This window comes from Peromyscus leucopus, chromosome 20 (genome assembly GCF_004664715.2).
Source record: "Peromyscus leucopus breed LL Stock chromosome 20, UCI_PerLeu_2.1, whole genome shotgun sequence".
In the NCBI taxonomy this organism is placed as follows: Eukaryota; Metazoa; Chordata; class Mammalia; order Rodentia; family Cricetidae; genus Peromyscus; species Peromyscus leucopus.
In genome coordinates, this window is record NC_051080.1 from 38,597,063 (window position 1) to 38,620,614 (window position 23,552).

Below are 23,552 nucleotides of genomic sequence, written 5' to 3' on the forward strand. Positions count from 1 at the left end.
GAAGTTTTGCCTGGCGCCTGCACGCGTCCATCCTAGGGGCTGGGAAGTATTGAAAGTTGGCTTACAGAGGAGGACAAGAGAAGCACCCTCCAGGTGATTTATGCGTTACTAAGGCAACGCCCCTTCTCGTTCACCCGAGAGAAAAACTACAACTCCCATAACCGCCCGGGCTGCCCAGCCCCTCCTTAGTGGAGGCGGGGCGCGGGCGAGCGCGGAACCGGCTTTTCCTATTTCCTACGGTGCGATTGGTCCACAGCGCAGGCGCGGTGACCAATGAGCACACTCTCGGTGAGCGGCGAGGGCAATATGGCTTCCTGCACCTGGTGACGGTTGAGGAAATTGACTTTGGTATCATGGAGAAATCGCGGGGCACTGAGGTAAGAGGGGAAGGGCTCAGCCCTGCCGGGAAAGGGAGCCCTGAACGCCTCACTCGGCGGGTGCGCCGTTTTAGCGATGCCTCGGGGTTGGAGAGTTGCAGGATTGGGAAACTGAGGGAAGGAGCGTAGTCCCGCCCCGAGACCCCCCCGGGTTCGTTTTTGGCTCCTGATAATACTGTGGCCTCGGGTCCGTGGGAGACGGCAGGAAGGGCACGCCTCCCCATCCAGGGACGTGGGAGCCGGGCTCTAAACTGTGTCGCCGCTTCTTTGTCTTCTTGGCTTTAGGGATTGTGCGGCGGCCTGTCGCTTCCACGCGGGAAGTCAAGGGAAATAAAAGTTGATTATTAAAAAGTGGATACCACGCCGGAGCGTTCACGTGTCTGTCTCCAGTTATACGCATAGCCATCTTCTTTAGGGAGGGGTTAAAACAGCCTGTTGGATTCCCCAGGATTGGACACAGCTGGAAAGTGCCAGATGGCTGGCACTTAGTTTGTCAGTTTCCAAAACCTTGTTACGCCTTCCCCATGGTACAGGGGCGGTTATCCACCACACTGTGCATTTGAAGTCTCCGCTCTTTTTCAAGCAGTAATAATGGCCAGCATTTATTGAGCACTCTTCTGAGTGTTTTACTTTTTGGTTTTTCGAGACAGGGTTTCTCTGTGTAGCTTTGGAGCCTGTCCTGGAACTCACTCTGTAGTCCAGGCTGGCCTCGAACTCACGGAGATCCGCCTGCCTCTGCCTCCCAAGTGCTGGGATTAAAGGCGTGAGCTGCCACCGCCCAGCCTGAGTGTTTTACTTTTAGTCATCCCTACTTCCCAAAATATTATTAAATAGTGGTCTTGTTCTCATTTGGTGGATGCTGAGACGATGGGGGTTGACTAGCTGTGGATTGTACAGCTAGGAAGTACTAGAGATGGTATTTGAACCCTGAGTGTTTACGTAGTATCACATCTAGACCTCACATTCTGTGAGCCAACACTTTTCTGTCATAGATGAGAAGACTGAGGCCCACAGGAGTTAAATGATCCAAGGATCAGTAGCTGAATAGGTTCAGAGCTTAACTGTAAGCTGTGGTACATACCACTATACAATTACTATCTGTGTATCATCTTACTCAGAGCCTCCTTGGGACAGTCTGGGTCTCAGTTTTTCTCAGGTTCCCCCTGCCCACACTTTTAGGGAGAAAATAGACTTATTGAATACACTGCCAGGGACAGTGGGCGAGGCAGTAGCAGGAGTACCACTGCTGCCAGCCTGAAGTTTGTTTTTGAACCAGGTGGTGGTGGCACACACCTTTAATCCCAGCACTGGAGAGGCAGAGGCAGGTGGATCTCTGTGAGTTCAAGGCCAGTCTGGTCTGCAGAGCTCTAGGATAGCCAAGGCTACACAGAGAGACTCTGTCTCAAAAAAAAAAAAAAAAATTGTTTTTGATTGAAATCATTTGGGTGTGCATAGACTGAGCAGGGGAGAATGGATTTCAAATGCCTTCTGCTCAGGAAGTTGTTTTTTTTGTTTGTTTGTTTTTGTGTTTTTTTTTTTTTTGAGGTGCTTGGGATATAATTTCCACATTATTGTATAGACCTCTGATTCCTGGCATAATTTTTTGACTTTATAGTGGTGTGAAAGCAATATTTATTCAGAAAACATTGTACTTTGAAGTTTGCTCTGTACCCAAGCTGCCCATATGAGAGCTCGTGGTGGTGGGCAGAGGCACAAACAAACCACAGCTTGCAGTAAGCCATGCAGTCACTAGAGAAGACAACCAATATCCCGCTGTGCACTGTGTTGATAAGCTAGGGTAGGCTAGGTGGTCGGGCTGTCATGGTAGCGCACGCCTTTAATCTCAGCCCCGGAGGCAGAGGTAGGCGGATCTCTGAGTCCAAGGCCAGCCTGGTCTACACAGTGAGCCATCCCTCCAGCTCCTCAATTTATCATATTTTAGTTGACAGTAGGTTTACCCAGATGTGACCCTATCCATATTCTATTTCATCCATATTAAAATGTCATCCCGTAGGGAGCTGAAGAGATGGCTCAGCAGTTAAGAGCTCTTACTGCTCTTTCAGAGGACCACAGTTCAAATCCCCAACCCACACTGGGTGGGCTACCGGGTTTGCAAATTCTCTTCCCACCTGCCATTCATCCACTAGGAGACGCCATCTTCAGAGCCAATGGAAGAAGAGGAGGACGACGACCTGGAACTCTTCGGGGGCTACGATAGCTTCCGGAGTTACAACAGCAGTGCGGGCAGTGAGAGCAGCTCCTATCTGGAGGAGTCGAGCGACGCGGAGAACGAAGACCGCGAGGCAGGGGAGCTTCCCACCTCACCGCTGCCTCTGCTCAGCCCTGGCCAGCCCCGCTCCTTGGATGGCAGCGGTTCTGAGCCAGGTGCCTTCACGGTGTCCTTAAAGATGGGGAGTAGTGGGGGGGGGGTGTGGAAGGCTGCGGGATGGGTGGACAGAGGCCGTGTGGGCAGAGCCATACAGAAAACGAAGGGTCTGTCCTCTCCTGCAGTCTCCTTTCAAAGTCTCTGACAGCTCATGTCTGCGTGACAGTGCTTATTAGATGATGCCATTAGGGTAGTGTGGGTAGCCTGGGTGGTCCGCATCTGGATGTGGTGGTAGGAGTGCAAACAGATAGCTTCTGGGCCGCAGCTGGGAAGTTGTGGGGGGACGTGCAGGTCAGAGGGCAGGCATGGAGGTGGGCAGAAGGGAGTGGCCCAGGATCATCCTGCAGCCTTGGATGGCTGCCAGACCCTGCGCCAGGGCTTCCGGAGTGTGAGCAGTGTGTCCTTGAGAAGAGGCAGCCTCCACTCTGCAGGCGGGCCCTCTCGTTCCTTCACACGTGCACTCTTGGGCAGTGGGGTCAGGTTCCCTTCCAATCGTCTTGGCTTCTCCTCCCACATTTCTTCGTCTTTCTCCCTCCTATGTTCTTCTAGCCCTCTCCGCCTCTGAGAACTTCAGTCTAGCAGGAGTCACTAGGGAGAACAGCTGGTCCAGGGGCTGGTTCATGACCCCGGCTGCAGATTAGTCCTGCGGGAAGCTGATAAAGCACGTCAGATACCCTCACTGGAGTCCAGGCCAGTGACCCAGTGTGAAGTCACGCGAACCCAGCTTGTCCACTTGCTCCTTGTGAGAACAGGAGCACCTTTTCTCTTGACACTTTTCCTCCTCTCCAAAACCTGTCCGACAGTCTCTGCAGGTGTTGGTGTGCATTTCCAGTCCCTTAGCCCTGGCTCTCCATAAAGATCCAAGGGAAACCACCAGTCATCTTGGCTGGAGAGATGGAGTGGGGGCACACGCCTGTAGTCCTATCTGCTGGAGAGGCTGATGGCAGAAGGTCAGCTGACCTACAGATTTGAGGGTAGCAGGTAGAGAGACTCGCTCTTGGAAGAGAAGTGCGCTGTCCTCCACCTCCTCCTCACTCGGTCAGCCTTAGAGCTGAACACTCACGGGGTTGATGCAGTGCTCAGGAATCTGAGGAGCCCGTGGTTATGTTTGACTTAAAAGATGTCAGGGAGTCACATGCTGAGCTCTCTCTCTAGCGGTCTGTGAGATGTGTGGTATCGTGGGCACAAGAGAAGCTTTCTTCTCCAAGACCAAAAGGTTCTGCAGCGTCTCGTGTTCCAGGAGCTACTCCTCCAACTCCAAGAAAGCCAGCATCTTGGCTAGACTGCAGGTGAGAGCAAACCACTCCCACCCTCCCGGGATGGATGCTGAGCCGGAGCCACCGCAGGATTGGAGGCTGATGGCTCAGTCAGTTTGGGGAACTCATCCCTAGTGGTCATCTGAGGTACATGAGACCTCGCCTCAAATATTGCCACCCACTCTCCTACCTCTGGCCGGGCAGCAGTGGCGCATGCCTTTAATCCCAGCACTCAGGAGGCAGAGGCAGGCAGATCTCTGTGAGTTCGAGGCCAACCTGGTATACAGAGCAAGATCCAGGACAGGCTCCAAAGCTACACAGAGAAACCCTGTCTCAAAAAAAAAAAAAGTGCCACCCCCCCCACACACACACACTTCTTTCTTTCCTTCAGGTGTTTTGTTTTGTTTTTGAGATGGCCAGAAGTGGGTGTCAGGTAGCCTGGAACCTGGAGGCAGTGGAGGCAGTTATAAACTACCCTGTAGGTGCTAGGAACTGAACCTGCGTTCTCTGTAAGAGCAACCAGTAGTCTTAACCAGTGAGCCGTTTTACCAGACCCCTATTTTATTTATTTATTTGTTTGTTTGGTTGGTTTTTTGAGACAGGGTTTCTCTGTGTCCTAGCTATCTTGAAACTTGCTTTGTAAATCAGACTGGCCTCTGCCAGCCTCTGCCTCCCGAGTGCTGGGATTAAAGGTGTGCACCACCATGACCCGGCTAGTTCCTCATACTGTGGTGACTACCACTGTAAAATTATTTTTGTTGCTACTTCATAACTGTAATTTGGCTACTATTGTGAGTCATAGTGTGAATATCTGATGCAACCCCCGTGAAAGAGTTGTTTGACGCCCCCCAAAGGAGCTGGGACCCACGGGCTGAGAACCGCTGCTAAGGTCAGAACCTCAGTGCCGGTGTGGCTCTGTTTAGCTGGCCTGTTGAGTGGATTCCTGGCCTTTGTCATTGTTGCTTAATTAGCTTGTGTAAGTGAGCTTTTCCTGAGCCCTGATGAAAGTCTCTAGAATGTTCTGGAGCAGACTCTCCAAATGTTGTCTGTGGGTTTGGAGAGTTTCTGGCCCCTCTTCAGTCCCTCAGTTGTAGCTCTCCAAGGAGCTGGGAGCATGGAGAGGACCGTGGGTGTGAGGAAAATGTTAAGGAGAGGCTTTTGGAGAAGGCAAAGGCCTGAAGGATGAGTGCCTCTCCCTCACCTGCAGCTTGGCGGATCCCATCCTTCTGTAAACATCTCCTGAGTGTTCTCACTCATCATCAGATTTGTTTTTGTTTTTTTGTTTTTTTGAGACAGGGTTTCTCTGTGTAGCTTTAGAGCCTGTCCTGGATCTCACTCTGTAGACCAGGCTGGCCTCGCACTCACAGAGATCTGCCTGCCTCTGCCTCCCATGTGCTGGGATTAAAGGTGTGCGCCACCACCACCTGGCTCATTCATCAGCAGTTTTAACAAAGAAACTCAAGCCCAAAGAAAGTTAAGTAGCTGGACCAAGACCAGGAGCTTGGCCTCAGCAGTACCATTCAAAGCTCTGTTTCTCACTTGGTCTGCTGGCACATGCCTGGAATCCCAGCGATCAGGAGGCAGAGGCACAAGAGCTACAAATTCCAGGCCATTGTATCTCAAAAAAAAAACAAAGCAAAATAGAAACAGATCCCATTCGTAGCTGTCAGCCTATGTACCCTTCTCTTCTTGACTTCCAGGGAAAGCCGCCCACCAAGAAAGCCAAAGTGCTGCACAAGGCAGCCTGGTCTGCCAAAATTGGAGCCTTCCTCCACGCCCAGGGGACAGGGCAGCTAGCAGATGGGACACCCACAGGACAAGATGGTGAGACAGAATCCTGGGATGGTGACCAGGCTGGGGAATGGCCTTTCCTAGGAGGAAGGACTGGAAAAGGTGGCCTGCTAGAAAGTTGGGGTCCAGGCCTGCCATGAACTGTCTCTACCTGTTGGCTTTTGTGAAAATGAGCTTAGGCAGTTCTTTCTTTTGTTTTTGTTTTTTTGTTTGTTTGTTTTGTTTATTTGAGACAGGGTTTCTCTGTGTAGCTTTGGTGCCTGTCCTGGATCTCACTCTGTAGACCAGGCTGGCCTTGAACTCACAGAGATCCACCTGGCTCTGCCTCTCAAGTGCTGGGATCAAAGGCCTGTGCCACCACCACCTGGCTGGCAGTTCTTTCAATGGCCCTCAATTGCCTGGGTCTGTGATAACCCGGAAACCAAGTTAGCTGCTTTGTTTCTCTTTGCATCTGGTCTCCATGGCTTCTGTCTCCCTGGTGCAGGAGAGGTCCAGGGTGTGTGCAGCAGGTGGAAGGGGCCTCTTCTTTCCAAGCATAGTGAATGATGAGCAAATCACACAAAGCCTCAAAGAGGCTGAAACTGCACTGCTCAGCCAGGTGGGCGGTCTGCTGCTCTGTCTCCCTGGCCCTCTAGGGGTCTCAATGACAGTGCAGGAGGAGGAAGTTAATCCTAGCAGATCTGATCCATTCCCCCCTGTCTGTGGGGCACGAAGGGAGAGAAGTTTCTCTTTGGATGCCCCTCTGCTCATCGTCCTGATGGCCATTGGTGGTGATAAAGAGACTCATTCCTAGAGCCCAGTGGGGCTTCCAGTTCATGTTAACATGCTGCCGAGGATGCCCGGCTTCATCTCTTCCTCTCTGCTCTTCAGCTCTGGTCTTAGGGTTCGACTGGGGGAAGTTCCTGAAGGACCACAGTTACAAGGCTGCTCCTGTCAGCTGCTTTAAACACGTGAGTGCTCTGCAACCAGGGAGGGAGAGCCAGGGAGAGCCGGGGGACATCTCAGCTGCCTGCCTCATTGCTACCCACACATTTCAGTTGAGCTGCTCCAGGCTGGCCATTCCCCAGAAATCCTCCTCTGTCTTGCAGGGCTGGAGAGATGGCTCAGTGGTTAAGAGCACTGGCTGCTCTTTCAGGAGTCTTGAGTTCAGTTCCTAGCACCCACATGGCAGCTCACAACCACCTATAACTGTATTCCTGTGGGATCCTGTGCACTCTTCTGGGGTGCAGGCAAAGCACCAATATGCTTATACAATATATATATGCTAGGTATATATTGTATAAGGTGTATGCCTTTAATTCCAGCACTTGAGAGACACAGGCAGGTGAATTTCTGTGAGTTAGCCTGGCTTATATAGTGTCTAGGACAGCCAGGGATAAATAGAGAGATCCTGTTTTAAAAAGAAAGAAAGAAAGAATAAGCATGTCTTGCACCATACACCACTGCCCCTGCTTTCTGAAGTGTCTACATACTATTTACACAATTGAATTTTGGGTTAGTCTTAGTTCAGGGGGTGTTCTTTTTTTCATTTTTGATGTTTTTTTCCCCCATTAAAAATTGTTTTTAGCCAGGCAGTGGTGGCACACACCTTTGATTTTTCGAGACAGGGTTTCTCTGTGTAGTCCTGGCTGTCCTGGGACTGTTCTGTAGACCAGGCTGGCCTCGAACTCAGAGATCCGCTTGGCTCTGCCTCCCGAGTGCTGGGATTAAAGACGTGTGCGCCGACCGCCACCCGCTTGTCTTTCATTTTTGTGTCTTGTTTTAATTTAAGACAGGGTCTCACATGAGAGCTCAGGCTGGTCTGAGAGCAGTCTTCCTGCCTCAGTCTTGCAGGTGCTGGCACACAGGTGTGGGCCATCAACCCCAATTTTGTAGTGGTTGGGTTTTTATTGTTTGTTTTTTACTCTTTTGGTTCTTTGGAGGCCCACCACCCAATTCCCAAATAAATTCACTGAGACTTAATTCTTCCTTATGAATGCTGGCCTTAGCTTGGCTTGTTTCTAGCTAGCTTTTCTTAACTTGAATTATCCCATCTACCTCTTGCCTTTGACCTTTTATATTTCTCTATTCTCTATTCCTTTCTTTACTTCTTACTTTTACTCCGTGGCTTGCTGTGTAACTGAGTGACTGGCCCCTGATGTCCTCATCTCCCCTTTTTCTAGTTCCTCTATCTTCTTTTCCCAGATTTCTCCTCCTATTTATTCTCTCTGCCTGCCAACCCTGCCTGTCCTTCCTCCTGCCTAGCTATTGGCTCTTTATTAGACCATTCAGGTGTTTTAGACAGGCACAGTAACACAGCTTCACAGAGTTAAACAAATGCAACATAAAAGAATGCCACACATCTTTGCATCATTAAACGGATGTTCCACAGCATAAACAAATGTAACACATCTTAAAATAATATTCCACCACACAGTTTCCTAGCCTTTTAGTCCTGTTTCCTAAAGCCAGAGAGAAGGCCTCCTGAGGCTTTCTTTTGACCAGAGTAAGCCAGCTGCCTGGCCTTCCTACGTTGTCCTGCCTGCCCTGAACTTCGACAAGTTGGCCCTAACCCTACTGTGTCTTTCTCTGAGTTGCTAGTGAGTATGTATCTTTCCTGCAGGGGAAGAAAGCGTTCTCCTTTGTCCCGAATTCTCCTAGTCCCCACATTATTATTGTAGGGAGATTAGGTCATATTTAACACAAGATGCTGTGTGCCTGGCCACTGCATGCTGCCCCAGGCCTCTGTGAGCCTGTCTGCCCTGGGAGATGGATTGTTAGCAAGTAGCTTAGGCTGGGTCTGACAGTGAAAGAAGATCCAAAGGAGGACCAGCTTCCCATTGGCAGCAGATGGAGGGCTCAGCATTGGGAGGGTAGGCAGAAGCTGCTGCTCAGTAGGCAGGGACTGGGATGAGTGTGCATGCGCTCTCCCAGCTCTGTGTATAAGCGCAGGGTGAATGATAGTAACATGGGTATCTCTGTGTTATGACATGCTGTACAGCTGGCGGAATGACAGGTCAGGACGCACCAGGGTGTCCACACTGATAGATTAGGAGCTGGCCTGTAATGAGGTGAATTCAGGTCTGTGCCTCTGGCCCTCCACCCATGGCTCTGCCTGATGGCGCTCTGCTATCTCATGTTTCTGGAAAGTGGACAGGCCTGATTACCTCTTTATTCCTAGTTTTCTGCGCAGTCTATGATGTGTGAAGTTAAGGTGCAGAGGACACGATGGCTCAGGCCTGAGGCAGCTCCCCTCAGCCTTTCCATGCTCTCGTCCCCACAGGTACCCCTCTATGACCAGTGGGAAGACGTCATGAAGGGGATGAAGGTGGAAGTCCTCAATAGTGATGCCGTGCTCCCCAGCCGGGTGTACTGGATCGCCTCTGTCATCCAGGCAGCTGGTGGGTGTTCCTCTGCTCAGCGCAGGGTCTGGGATTTGTCTACAAAGCGACATATCTAGTGGGTGGGCAGTGTCCTAGGGTGAAATGGGTTCCATGAATCAAAACCTCACCCACTAGCTTGCTTTCCCCTTCTTGGATATTCCGCTCTCTTAGATGAGAGTGCAGAACTGGGCAGACTCAGGGACTAGGGTTTTGTTCTGTCTTGATTTGTAAGGTTTATTCTGGAGATGATGAGGGGGTAGAAGAGTTCACCAGACCAGAATGCTTTCCAAATGTGTGCCATGGATTTTGTTTTGTTCTGTCTATCAGGGACCCACATGTCTGCAAGGAGTCCCTAGCAGAGGAAGTAGGAAACCTGACTGGGTCTAGAGAAGGAAGGAAGAAAGCCTGAGAACGTACCTTCCCCTCTCCTTCCCCTCACAGGCCCCTTGTCCTTCCTTTCAGGGTACCGAGTGCTGCTCCGATATGAAGGCTTTGAAAACGATGCTAGTCATGACTTCTGGTGCAACCTCGGGACTGTGGATGTCCATCCCATTGGCTGGTGTGCCATCAACAGCAAGATCCTGGTGCCGCCGCGGAGTGAGTTCAGAAAGTTCCCTGTGCCTGGTGTGTGTGTGTGTGTGTGTGTGTGTGTGTGTGTGTGTGTGTGTGTGTGTGTGTGTGTGTGTGTGTGTGTGTTGGGGGGGTGGGGATGGAGTTGAACCTATGTCCTCTGGAAGAGCAGGGAGTGTTCTTAACCACTGAAGCATCTCTCCAGCCCTAGAGGCTGGTTTTATAAGATGGAGTCATCACTGGCCTAAAGTGGCAGAATGAAATAGTTGCATCCCTCCAGCTGATCTGGGTTGGTGAAGGTTCTATCAGTGTATGTTACTGGCTTGTGCTGATGTCTCTGCAGCCATCCATGTCAAGTTTACTGACTGGAAGACCTACCTCATGAAGCGGTTGGTGGGCTCCAGGACGCTTCCTGCAGATTTTCACATCAAGGTCTGGTTGTGTTCCCGTCTCATCCCCTCCCCCTCCCCCTCCTTCTCCCCTCCCCTCCCCCTCCCTTCCCTCCCTCCCTCCCTCTCCCACTTTTCTCCATGCTTCATAGGATTCACCTCAGGGTTTTATTTTGGTTCTGTGGTTCTGGGGTGGGACTGAGGACTTTGCATGCAGAGCCTGTGCATCGAGCTCCTAGTCCCCATGCAGTGCCCTTCTGTGACCTTTCATCTGGCAGTCCTCCACCAGAGCTGCCTCTGGTGGCTGCCTCCCTGCCTTCCTGCCAAGACCCCGGTCCACCACAGTGATCCTGTTGCTTTCTTGACCTTTTGGGTTTTGAAATTTCCCAGAGTCTTGCCCTTGCTTCTAGCATTTTTAAGAGGATCTTTGGTTTCTGTTGCTTTGATAAAACACCGTGACTGTGAAGCAACTTGGGGAGGAAAGGGTTTATTTTGCTTACACTCCCACGTCATAGTCCATCATCCAAGGAAGTCAGGACAGGAGCTGAAGCAGAGGCCATGGAGGATCACTGCTTACAGGCCTGCTCAGCCTGCTTTCTTTTCTTTCTTTCTTTTTTTTTTTTTTTAAAGATTTATTTATTTATTTATGTATTCTGCCTGCGTGTGTCCCTGCACGCCAGAAGAGGGCACCAGATCTCATTACAGATGGTTGTCAGCCACCGTGTGGTTGCTGGGAATTGAACTCAGGATCTCTGGAAGAGCAGCCAGTGCTCTTAACCGCTGAGCCTGTCTCTCCAGCCCTCAGCCTGCTTTCTTATAGCATCCAGGATCACCAGCTGAGGGTTGGTATTGCCCACAGTAGGCTGGTCCCTCCCACATTAGTCAATTAAAAAAAAAAGGATTTTTCCAATCAAGTTTCCCTCTTCCTAAATGACTCTTGCTTGTATCAAATTGTCGTGAAACTAGCCAGCACAGTGACAAAAAGAAGTTATGACCTGCTGATAAAAGACAGCACTATGGCCTGGTCATGGTGGCTCATGCCTCTAACCCTAGCACTGGAGAGGTCAAGGAGAGGTCAAGGCTAGTAGCAAGTAGATCTCCCTCTCCATCTCTCTCTCCCTCCCTCTCCCTCTCCTCCCTCTCCCTCTCCCTCTCTCTCTCTTTCTCTCTCTCTTTTTCTCCCTGAGACAGGGTGTCTCTATGTAGTCCTAGTGAGTCCTAGCTGGATCTCGCTCTGTAGACCAGGCTGGCCTCGAACTCACAGAGATCCACCTGCCTTAACCTCCCAAGTGCTGGGATTAAAGGCGGGCACCACCACCACCGCCCAGCTGAGACCCACCACTGCCCAGCTGAGACCCTGTCTTAAAAAAAAAAATGGTGGGTCTAGAGATGGCTCATGGTTAAAGGTACTTGCTGGCCTTCCAGAGGACCTGAGTTCAGTTCCCAGCACCACATCAGGCACCTTCGATCTGCTTGCTCTAGGGGATCCGACACCCTCTTCTGACCTCCACAGGCACCCGCGCGCGCGCGCACACACACACACACACACACACACACACACACACACACACAGATACACAAAGTAAAAATAAAACACTGGGCTGGAGAGAAGGCTCGGGCTAAGAGCACAGGCTGCTCTTCCAGCGCCCACATGGCAGCTCACAGCTGTAAACTCCAGTCCCAGGGGATCTGACGCCCTCACACAGTCATGCATGCAGGCAGAACACCAGTGTACATAAAATAAAAATAAATTATAAAAAACGAAAGACAAAGCACTATGGGAATAAAAAGTGTATGTATATGTGTGTGTGTGTGTGTGTGTGTGTATACACATACACATGCACATGCCTAGACTCTCCAGCCTGGTGGAAGAAGTAAGAATCATGCTCACAAATAATGGTAAAAATGGTAATAATGGTAAACATGGCTGCCATCTGAACTGGGGCTAGTTAGCCATCCGAATGGAATATCATTTCAATTTAGAAAGCTGCTTTGTCTGAACATGGTGGTGCATGCCTTTAATCCCAGCACTTGAAAGAGGCAGATGGATCTCTGTGAATTTAAGGACAGCATGATCTACATAGTAGGTTCTTAGTAAGCCAAAACTATACGGTAAGATCTGTTTCAAAAAAAAACAACAAAACCTTAGGTCTTTGCCTTACCAAGGTCTGTGTATATAGTAACCATTCAGAGGAATCCCAGGCTCTTCAGAACACTGTCTCTCCTCCCTCAGTAGATTCTCACTGTGGCCCACCTTTAGGTCTCCTGATGAGGTTGGGGAGGCTCCCAGCAGTATACAGGAACTTGCTGCCAGGACTCTCTGTTGACCTGGCCTTGTGTTCTCAGAGGAGCAGGTATCAAACAGGCTTCCCAGAGACTGGCTTTTGGATTGAACCTGAACGGGCAGAGCTGGGGTGGTGTGGAAGCCAGCTTTGAGACATAAGATGGAGTGGAAATTGGAGCCATCACAGGCCAGGCTGTGGTGTGGATGGAAAGCTGTGGCTGGTGGGTCTCTGCAGGGGTTCAGTGCACCTCTAATAAGCATGCCTGGCTTTTGTATTTGTTTTTCCCCCTCAGAGTAGAGGTTATTTTTCTTCGGAACTTACTGGGTTCCTTGCAGTTTCTCTCTTCCATACTCTCTATTTTCTATACTCTGGATTCAGCAAAGCGGAGCTTTGTCTCCTGTTCCCCTGCACAGTTGGCAGATTTAGTGACGGGGCCACTGGCCACTCGCTCAGCCAGCACTTGTTCAAGATGAGGCGGACAGACAACGGCGGGAGGTGTGGCTCCCAGGGCTAGTAAGGAGGCCTCCCTTTTCGTCACACGTGGACAGGCCTGCAAGCCTGTGTTGACTGCCCCCTGCTCCGGCCTGCTCTGCACTTGGGAAGGGACAACAGGTAGAACAAGATGCCAGCCCCTGTTGGTCAAGACAGTCACTGAAGACAGGGTGAGAAAGAAGACGTGAGACACTAGAGGGCATGAGAGTTCTAGGCAGGCGCCACAGCTTAGGACTTTCCGGTGGGAAGGCCCGGGCTGTTCCTTCGCCAGGCGCGTCTGAAAACGGTGGCAGGGCAGAATGGGGTGGGCTCGTGGAGAACACGCGAGACGCGGCCCTCTGCTGCCTGCAGTATCTAAGTGCACAGTGTGGGTGGTGGTAGTCTGTTTATTTTCTGAGACAGTCTCAGGCCATGCCTGCCCTAAACTTGCTGTGTGGGTGAGGATGCCCTTGAACTTCTCTATGTACAGTGCTGGGTAGAAGTGAAGTCCGCCCTGTGGTCCTGGAGATGGGTCGCAGGGCTGCAGACCTGGCAGCAAAGTTCTCTTACCCACTGAACCATCTGGCAAGCCTAACTTGAATTTCAATCCCCTGCCTCTGCCTTTAAAGTGCTGAATTACAGGCAGGAACCACCAAACCCAATGCACAGTAATGTTTTAGGGGTTTTGTTGTTGTTTGTTGGTACATGATCTCCCTACATAGCACTGTTTGTACTGAACCTTATTATGTAGACCAGGCTGGCCTTGAACTCACAGAAGTGTGCTGCCTCTGCCTCCTGAGTGCTGGGAAAAGGTGTGTGCCACCATGCCCAGCTCAGAGTAATGTTTTGAATGAACAAATGTCTCCTCAGCCAGGAGGAGCGTGTGCTTTCTCTTGAGAAACAGACTAACCGTGCCTAGCTCTGAGCTGAGAATGCAGAAAGAAATCAGTCCATCATAGATAGCTTCAGCTCCCCACGGTGTGCTAAACAGGGAAGGCAGTCAGGTGTGCCTGCGTTGTGGGCCTTGAAAGGCCAGGTAGAGTAAGTGGCCCAAGGCTTGCAGGCCCAGAGCTGTGTCACTCCTAAATAAGCTGCTGATACCTGTGGTTGGTGGCAGGATGTAGTCTGGCCCATGAGCTCTGGAGAGGCAAGGTCTGTCTGGTTTAGGGACTGGGCTAGCTCTTCTGCTTGAAGATAGAAATTTTGGATTTTGGGGGCTGGAGAGATGATGGCTCAGCAGTTTAGAGCACTGGCTGCTCTTCCAGAGCACCTGGGTTCAATCCAGCACCCACATGACAGCTCACAACTGTCTATAAACTCCAGTTCCAGACTGGATACAAACATACATGTAGGCAAAACAACAATGCACATAAAATAAAAATAAAATTAATTAATAAACCCTTTGTCTCCTAAGTTGCTTTAAAAAAACAAAACAAAACGAAATTTTGGATTTTCCTCTGACAAGCATGCTTGGGTTTAGAGAAGGAGAGAGCCACACTCCAACTCCAAAGCCAGCTTTAAATTGTAATTGAGTTGGGACTACAAAAAGACCATTTGCCTCATATGTCTATAGAACACAGAAACATTTAGGAAGATTTATGAGTTTTTTTCTGTTGGAAATGTGATATACCATTAAGCCAGTTACTTTTTTTCTTGGGACATTTTCCCTGATAATTCATCCTTTTCTTCAGATGTCTCATTTGTCCAGTGGTCTTTAAATTCTTTAGTTGGATGCTTTTATTCTCCTGGAAAGACAAAAACAAAACCCTTCCCAAACTCTAACTCCACACTAACTTTTTTTTTTCTTTCTTTTTTTCCCCCTAAGACAGGTTTTTCTGTGTAGCCCTGGCTGTCCTGGAACTCGCTCTGTAGACCAGACTGCCCTTGAACTCAGAGATCCACCTGTCTCTGTCTCCTGAGTGCTGGGACTAAAGATGTACGCCACCACCACCGCCGGCTTTTTTTTTTTTTAATGTGAGTAATCCATTTTACTGGTTTAGTAAATTTAGTGAGTGCGTTAGGTATTTTTTTTTTTTGTGATATATATTTTTTATTTTATAATATCATTCAGTTCTACATATCAGCCATGGGTTCCCTATTCTCCCCCCTCCCACACCCTCCCCTTACCCCCAGCCCACCCTCCATTCCCACCTCCTCCAGGACAAGTCCTCCCCGAGGACTGTGATCAACTTGGTAGACTCAGTCCAGGCAGGTCCAGTCCCTTCCTCCCAGACTGAGCCAAGCGTCTCTGCATAAGTTCCAGGTTTCAGACAGCCAACTCATGCAATGAGCACAGGACTTGGTCCCACTGCCTAGATGCCTCCCAAACTGATCAAGCCAATCAACTGTCTCACCTATTCAGAGGGCCTGATCCAGCTGGGAGCCCCTCAGCCTTTGGTTCATAGTTCATGTGTTTCCATTCATTTGGCTATTTTTTTTTCAATAATTGAGTAAAACTGAAATTTATTATATGCCACAGTCGTCCTAGGGACCTCCATGCTATATATATAGCCTCTATGGTTCTATGGGTTGTGGTCTGATTATTCTTTATTTTATATCTAGAATCCCCCAATGAGTGAGTATATACCATTACTGTCTTTCTGGGTTTGGGTTACCTCACTCAGGATGATTTTTTCTATTTCCATCCATTTGCCTGCAAATGTCATGCTTTCATTGTTTTTCTCTGCTGAGTAGTACTCCATTGTGTATATGTACCACATTTTTTTCATCCATTCTTCCGTTGATGGGCATCTAGGTTGTTTCCAGGTTCTGGCTATTACAAATAGTGCTGCTATGAACACCACCCCCACCCCCACCGCCCGGCTTTTTTTTTTTTAAAGGAAGTCCCTCCACATAGTCTAGGTTGACCTTGAACTCACTATAATCTTATGTGCTGAGATCACAGCTACCATACCTGCTGAACACAAATCTTGCATGTGCCATCATCCACAGAGGGCCAGGCGGTAGGAGGGAGTGTAGGGTGCCCAGGGATCCGTCCAGAGCCTTGAAAGGCCCAGTGGACGCCAGAACTGAGTCTGCCTATGCTTTTCTAGGTCATTTGAGTTTCCTTGGTCTGAAGTAGACTCTGGGATTCCCATCATCCTGACTAACTGAAACCTGGTGAGAAGCGGGCACCCACTGAGAACTGTAGGCCTGTCCTCTGCTGTTCTAAGGGATTGGGGCCCAGGCAAGACAGGAGGGCTCAGTGTCTCCGAGATCCCACCACCCTTTCCTGGTCTCTCTGACCCTTTAGAAAAAGAAAAGAAAAAAAAATAAAAAGATTTGCTTATTTTTATTTTATGTGGGTGTTTTGCCTGCATGTATATGTGTTGTATGGATGCAGTGCCCTGAAAGGCCGGAAGAGGAACAGGAGTTACAGAAGGTTGTGAGCTGCCAAATCAGTGCTGGGAACCAAATGTGGCAAGCGTTCTTAATTCCCGAGTCATTTCTTCAGCACCCCCTTTGCTGGCCCTTCCTTTGGTTTGCTTTAGTTTTTCGAGACAGGGTTTCTCTGTGTAGCCCTGGCTGTCCTGGAACTCACTCTGTAGACCAGGCTGGCCTCGAGCTCAGAGATCCGCCTGCCTCTGCCTCCTGAGCGTTGGGATTAAAGGCGTGCGCCACCACGCTGGGCTCTTGCTGAGAGCGGGAGAGTGAGGGTGGCTGACTGAAGCGGATGGCCGTTCCATGTCCTTGCAGATGGTGGAAAGTATGAAGTACCCCTTTCGGCAGGGCATGCGCCTAGAGGTCGTGGACAAGACCCAGGTGTCGCGGACCCGCATGGCTGTGGTGGACACGGTAATTGGGGGCCGCCTCCGGCTGCTCTATGAGGATGGTGACAGTGATGATGACTTCTGGTGCCATATGTGGAGTCCCCTGATCCACCCAGTAGGTTGGTCACGGCGTGTCGGCCATGGCATCAAGATGTCAGGTTAGTGGAGCCCCCAGCTGGTGTAACTCGAGGCTCAGCCTCCCCACAGATCAGTAGGAGCACCTTCGCTGTACCTCACAGGAGCGTAGTGAGGCGGACTGCCATCACTGCCTGCAAGTGACAGCACTGAGGGTCAGAGAGGCCCAGTGACTCGACTTGGGTCACTCAGGTGCCACTGTCACAGTGCCAGCACCAAAGAGCCCAGATCCCCAGTGCTGAACAGCCCACAAGAGTGCTCTGGCTCCTCTGGGCTAGCCTTGTCTGCTTTCCTGTGTAGGGTGGGAGCTGGGGCACAGCTGAGAACAAAGGTAGCCTGCCTGGCCCCATAATTCTGGAGGAAATGTGATAACCATTGGCTGCCTTCAACTCCCTTTCTTCCTCTCTTCTCCGCCATCTCCCCAAGAGAGACGATGTGATATGTCCCATCATCCCACCTTCCGGAAAATCTACTGTGACGCCGTTCCTTACCTCTTCAAGAAGGTAAGGTGCCACGGTGGGCACTTCCCAGGCTGCAGGAGCTTGGCTGCTCTCTGGGACTATTCCTTGCCCATTTTGGAAAAGATGGATCCACTGTCCTTAACATACATGAGGACCTCTTTAGGGAGTAGACTGAGGCAAGGTCTCATTGTAGCTCAGGCTGGCTTGTCACAGCCTCTTTACGTTCTGGGATTATAGGTGGGCACCACCATACCCAGATGGACTGCCCCTTGCCCTCTGGTTCCATCCCAGGCCTGCAGCATCTAAAACCCGCTTCCTTTTCCTTCCCTTGAATCCTTTAAGGTGCGGGCTGTCTACACAGAAGGTGGCTGGTTTGAGGAAGGGATGAAACTAGAAGCCATTGACCCTCTGAATCTGGGCAACATCTGTGTGGCAACCATCTGCAAGGTGAGCCTCGGCACTCTCCCAGCGCCAGCACGGCTGTCTGGGGGTGGAGCACAGAGCTTTGCCCCACGGTTAGGCTCGTGGGGCTCTGACACCGGCTCTGCCATGTTGTACTTGTGTGTGGTAGAGGGAGACTCTTCCTGCCTTAACGCAGAACCTGTCTTCACGTTAACACCTCAGCCTGTCCCAGTCAGGTACAGGCTCCACACTGTCCCCTCGTGTTAGCCTTCCTGCCACTGCCTCTCGCATGCCCAGAGCCTCAGCCCGACCCCTGCTCCTAACTGCCTCATTGCTGCAGCCTGAGGACACTGCCGATTGTCCCTCTAGCCTGCTCGTGCCCAGCCCTGTGCTCCCTGCATGCTGAGAGCAAGCCCTGACCCCATGAGGCGGCCATCCAGTGGAGAGGATGTGTTACCCCACAATGCACGTTCCTGAGAGCTGGGTGTCCGCCAGACACCTGGGGCTATTTTGGTGGAAGGCAGAATTCAACCGTCCAGTTGGCTCCACCTGCCTCGTGTCCAGTCACAGCTACTTTACTCTGGGGGGTCTGCGGTCTGCGGTTAATGCGACGATGCTGTTTATTGCTCTATACCCGTTCCTAGGGCTTTTTGTTTTGTTTTCTTGTTAATTACATTTATTTTATGTGCATGGAAATCAGGACAATTGGTGGTAGTTGGTTTGTCCTTCCACTGTGGGGCTTCTTGAGTCATGCAGATAGCAAATGTTTTTCCCTTTTGAGACATCTGGCTGGCCCCACTCTAGGTCCTCTTGGACGGCTACCTGATGATCTGTGTGGACGGGGGACCCTCCACAGATGGCTCCGACTGGTTCTGCTACCATGCCTCTTCCCACGCCATCTTCCCAGCCACCTTCTGCCAAAAGAACGACATTGAGCTCACACCCCCAAAAGGTAAGGCCTTGCAGGGTGAGGCCACAAGCCCAGATCCCTGATGTGTGGCACCTTAGTGTGAGAGAGATGGTGGGCGTCTACCGTCACCACTGGCTTTCCTCTGCCTGGGCTCCCCCGCCCCATGGCTGATGTGTGGCTCATGGCGAACAGAATCCCGTGTGTCCTAAGGTGGTACGTGACCTGGGTCACAGGACTGTCCTGAAGCCCGTGTCTTCTGGAGAGAAGGACAGCTACCCACTAGGCTGCTCTGCCCCTTGACCCTTCCTGTTCTAAATGTCTGCCCTCCAGGGTATGAGGCTCAGCCTTTCGACTGGGATACCTACTTGGAGAAGACCAAGTCGAAGGCGGCTCCCGCAAGACTCTTCAACATGGTGAGGAGACTCGAGCTGGCTCAGGGAGGCTGGCAGCTCACCGACATCAGTGGTGGCAGTCTCTACCCCTTCCTCCAAGTCGTTACTGCTGGGAGCAGCCACTTGTAGAAAAGCCTGTGACATGGATACTCTGAGAGCCCAGTGTAGACCAGTCCCTTCTCTACAGGGGGCTGGCCCTTGAGAAGAGAGTTCAGTGGGGTCGCTGTCTGAGGGAGCCTTTTCCAGTGCCCCCTCCCCACCCATAGTTCTCAGCAGCTCCCTGCCTACCTGGGTGAGCGCTCGGGCCTAGCCCTGGCCAGCTGGGCAACTGCCGTCTTCCCCCAACCAGGACTGCCCCAACCACGGCTTCAAAGTGGGCATGAAGCTGGAGGCTGTGGACTTGATGGAGCCCCGGCTCATCTGCGTGGCCACCGTGAAACGCGTGGTTCACCGACTCCTCAGCATTCACTTCGATGGCTGGGACAACGAGTATGACCAGTGGGTGGACTGTGAATCCCCGGACATCTACCCTGTGGGCTGGTGTGAACTCACCGGCTACCAGCTCCAGCCGCCTGTGTCTGCAGGTCAGGGCGGGGCAGTGGCGCTGAGAACTCCGGGATTCTCTTCGCTTGTCTTTTTCCTTCCTGCCACCTGCTCCTCCCCATGGCCACCGCAGTCCTCTGGCACGAGACTGAGAAGTCCCCGGGTTTCTCTAGGCCTGGGGTTCTCAACCTCCTAATGCTGTGACCCTTCACTACAGTTCCTCAGGTTGTGGTGACCCCAACCATGAAATTACTTTTGTTGCTATCGCAGCTGTAATTTTGCTACTGTTCTGAGTCGTAATGGAAACATCTGTTTTCTGATGGGCTTAGGGGTCGTGGCCCATGGGTTGGGAACCTTTGCTGTAAGCAGTGTGAGCTCTGCCTCACCCCTCCTGCCTCTGTCTCCCTCTCCCCAGCCCTGCAGACACCTTCCTCCCTCTCGCCCTCTCTGTCCTATGTCTGGGCCCTTGTACACCCGACCCCTTGAGCAGCCCCGGTGACAAGGGGGTGAATGGGATAACTGTCCTCCAGCCCTTCACCCATCCTGTCCTCAGTGTCCAACTCTGCCTTCTCTACTTGGAGTACCCCATAGATGAGGGCCAAGGGTCTTCTGGGAGGTGTCCTGTACCCTTCCAGAACTCTCTTCTTATTTCTTTTGTTCTTTCCAACATTAGAACCAAACACACCTCTGAAGGGCAAAGAGGCCACAAAGAAGAAAAAGAAACAATTTGGGAAGAAAAGTAAGTGAAGCCCCAGAATGCCAAGCACTGGCTTCTGGGGTGCTGCCTTGTAGAGATCTCTGTGGTCATGCCTTTCCTCTTCCTGGAGTGTGCCCCCAGGGGACCCTGTGCCTTAGGGGATCAAGTGTGTGCTGAGGAAACAGGCTGAGATTGGAAGGAGGAATGGAGGGGGGGGGGTCCCAAGGCCGCTCTTCCCTCACACCCTCCTAGAGCAGCTGAGCGGGGCCAACTGCACCTGGCTCTCAGGAGCCACCCTTAGTAGATCATGGGGCTGCCAGAGGAGGGGACAGAGGGCAGGTGACAAAGCCGTAGAAGGGGGTTGGTTCCACAGCGTGGCCACCAGGTGGAGGGAGGAGAGGAAGGTCTGCAGGGGATGAAGCCAAAAGCAGAGACTAGGTCCCTGGGCAGGGTGACATTTGGACTGAGGCTGTGCTCTTCAAAGTGGGGACCTGATTGTGTCATGTTACAATTAAATCAAACATCGGAAATCTAGCCGGGCATGCCTTTATTTCCAGTGCTTGGAGGCTGAGGCAGGTGGATCTCTGTGAGTTCGAGGCCAGCCTGGTCTACAGAGTGAGTTTAGGACCACCAGGGCTACACAGAGAGACCCTGTCTCAAATAAAAAAGAAAGAAAACCAGCAGCCACAATGCTCTGGCCTCAGGCACCTTTGAGAATTGGAATCCAGGTCCATTGTGCCACGCTGCCTGCTAGCACCAACGCTGGGTGTGTTTTGTTTTTCTTCACAGGGAAAAGGATCCCATCAGCCAAGACGCGGCCCGTCAGACAGGGATCCAAGAAGCCCTTCCTGGAGGATGACCTGCAGGCTTTGGGGGTCTCGGAGCCCATTTCTGATGACAGTAAGAGCTGCTGGGCTGGGTGGAGGCAGGGCCAGGCTGCTCCATTCTCAGATGTGGCCTCTTTGCTCTTGGGCCTGGGCACAAAAGAATAGAGTGGAGTTTGAAGGGGATTTTCCAGGCACCAAACAGGGTTTGAACCTCTGGAACTGGAAGGCCTCCTAAACAGCCAGCCAACTCTAAACTGGGCAGAATCTCTCCAGCCAGTGTCCAGGCTCTAGCTTCCTCCCTCGTCTCTTAACTACCCACATGTTCACTAAGGTGGGTGACAGGCTGGTAGGTGCAGGTTTCTGGCACAGTTTCCTGCCTGGCTGGGGTATGCCTCGGGCCTGTTTTTTCTTTTTCTAAACTTTTACTCATGTATATTGGGGCTGCTCGAGTGAACCACGGCATACCTGGAGCCGTCAGAGGACAGTCTGCAGGGGTTGATTCTCCCCCGTGTGGGTCTCAGGGATCAACCTCAGGTTGTCAGCTTGGCTACAAGCGCCGTTATCTGTGGGGACGTCTCACTGCTATGCCTGCAATCTGGGGCCTTCTCTTGCTGCTTCTAGGAGGGTGAGGGGAAGAGTGAAGGCCGTCCCTCAGGCTCCCTGCTCCCCCAGAGGTCCCCCGCCCAGGGAAACCAGCGCCCTGACTAGCCTGTCATCCACCCCAGGCTGTCACACCTTCACACGCTCATCCTCTGCCCCCACTGCTCTCCCTCTCCACAGTTATTGCTGTGTGTGTGAAGGAGGAGGACCAAGACCTCTCTTCGCCTGACCGCTCACCTAGTCCACAGCTGCCTCTCCCCATCGAGCGCATCAAGCAGGAGAGGGACAACTGAGCCTCTTCCCTGGTGTCCTCCTGGACCCTTGCTGAAGCCAGGCCTGGCCATGGAGCAGAGAGGAGGCCCGGCTTTACTGCTGTGCAGTGAACGGACAGCCTGGTCTTCTAGGGCCCACCTCTGCGCACTGGCCATGCTTACAGACTGGGCAGCTTGAGTTCTAAGCTGGCAGACTCTCTGCAACCTCAGCACACTGGAAAACTGGACTGATCCACATGTGTCTACTCAGGCAAGTGGTGGAAGTGAAGTTAGGGAGTGGCTGTGAGTGGGCAGCCCTGGTGGGCACTGGGTGTGAACAGAGCCACCTCTGCCTAAAACAGATTGAGGGCCTTGTGCCTCCTGGGGGCATCCCGCACTGCCTACTGCCCTAGGGCCCCACTGTGGCCTGTAATTGAGAAGTGACCATGGTAGTAGGCTTGGGTGACTTGTGAGTGGCCTTGACCTCAGGGTCAGTGGGAACACCGACCCACATTCTTAAAGGAACAGTTGGGATTACTTGCAGGGACCTGTGCTCCCAGGCCAGGCTACTTGCTACAGGTGTAGGATCAGACAGCAGCTTGGCCCTGGGGATCCTGCCTGAGTTATGCTTCTTTGGGCCTGGGGATCCTGCCTGAGTTATGCTTCTCTGGCCCTGGGGATCCTGCCTGAGTTATGCTTCTCTGGGCCTGGGGATCCTGCCTGAGTTATGCTTCTCTGGGCCTGGGGATCCTGCCTGAGTTATGCTTCTCTGGCCTGGGATCCTGCTGAGTTATACTTCTCTGGCTGGGATCCTGCCTGAGTTATGCTTCTCTGGGCCTGGGGATCCTGCCTGAGTTATGCTTCTCTGGGCCTGGGGATCCTGCCTGAGTTACGCTTCTCGAGATCCGAGCTTGGACCTGACATTTCCATGTAACTGTGCAGCTTGCTGTCTTAACATCAAGTTTGATCTGTTGTTTTTCCCAGTCACACACTTTTTGTTGTGGGTTTTTTTTTTGTCTTGTTTTGTTTTTGGAGACAGGGTCTTTCTATGTAGACCAGGCAGGTCTCAAACTCACGGAGATCCACTTACCTCTGTCTCCTGAGTGAGCACCAGGCCCTAGTTAGACACTCTTGAAACTGGCCATCTAATCCTCCAGTAACATCCGGGAAACCGGTGGGGCTCCTGCGGGCCGCCCTTTCTGTTTCTCTGTGTTTTGGAGAAGCAGCGTGGCCCGTGGCTCCGTGTCCGGTTGTGGCTGTGCTCAGTCTGCGCCATCATCCTGAGATGTGCTAAATGGCTTTGCTCAGGACCCAGACTGGGTCCATCCCTGAGTGATCGGGCTACATAGACTGGGCGGGTTCAGAGAGAACTCAGTCCTGACTCATCTGCTAAAGACAGCCCACCCTGTGCAGAGCCTAGGCCATGAAAGAGGCCTTAGTCACAGCCTGATTTCCTCAAAGGGTAAATAGGTTCAGAAGTAGATGGAAGACCACAGCAAAAGGCAGGTTCGATTCTAAGCACCTGTAACTTGAACTCCAGGGGGAGCCTGCGCCTCTGGTTTCCATGGGTACAAATGTGCACATAAACATGTAATTAAAAATAAAATCTTTCAAAAAAAAGAGAAAGAATCAGGTGAGTGGACATCAACCCCAGGTGAGGAGGCTGGGAGGAAGATG

The 23,552-nt window shown here is 51.6% G+C and overlaps 1 protein-coding gene across 1 annotated transcript; it reads left to right on the top strand.

The window, feature by feature from the left end:
- The first annotated feature begins 248 nt into the window (after positions 1 to 248).
- Positions 249 to 22,257, top strand: L3mbtl2 (L3MBTL histone methyl-lysine binding protein 2). Its single transcript, XM_028871215.2, has 17 exons — positions 249 to 377; positions 2,525 to 2,762; positions 3,919 to 4,052; positions 5,720 to 5,843; positions 6,681 to 6,760; positions 9,073 to 9,190; positions 9,635 to 9,769; positions 10,086 to 10,174; positions 16,584 to 16,815; positions 17,219 to 17,295; positions 17,596 to 17,700; positions 18,460 to 18,607; positions 18,896 to 18,978; positions 19,307 to 19,541; positions 20,174 to 20,239; positions 20,987 to 21,097; positions 21,805 to 22,257. The coding sequence occupies exons 1-17, from the start codon at positions 354 to 356 to the stop codon at positions 21,915 to 21,917; spliced, it is 2,112 nt and encodes a 703-aa protein (XP_028727048.1). The 5' UTR covers positions 249 to 353; the 3' UTR covers positions 21,918 to 22,257.
- The last annotated feature ends 1,295 nt before the right edge of the window (positions 22,258 to 23,552 follow it).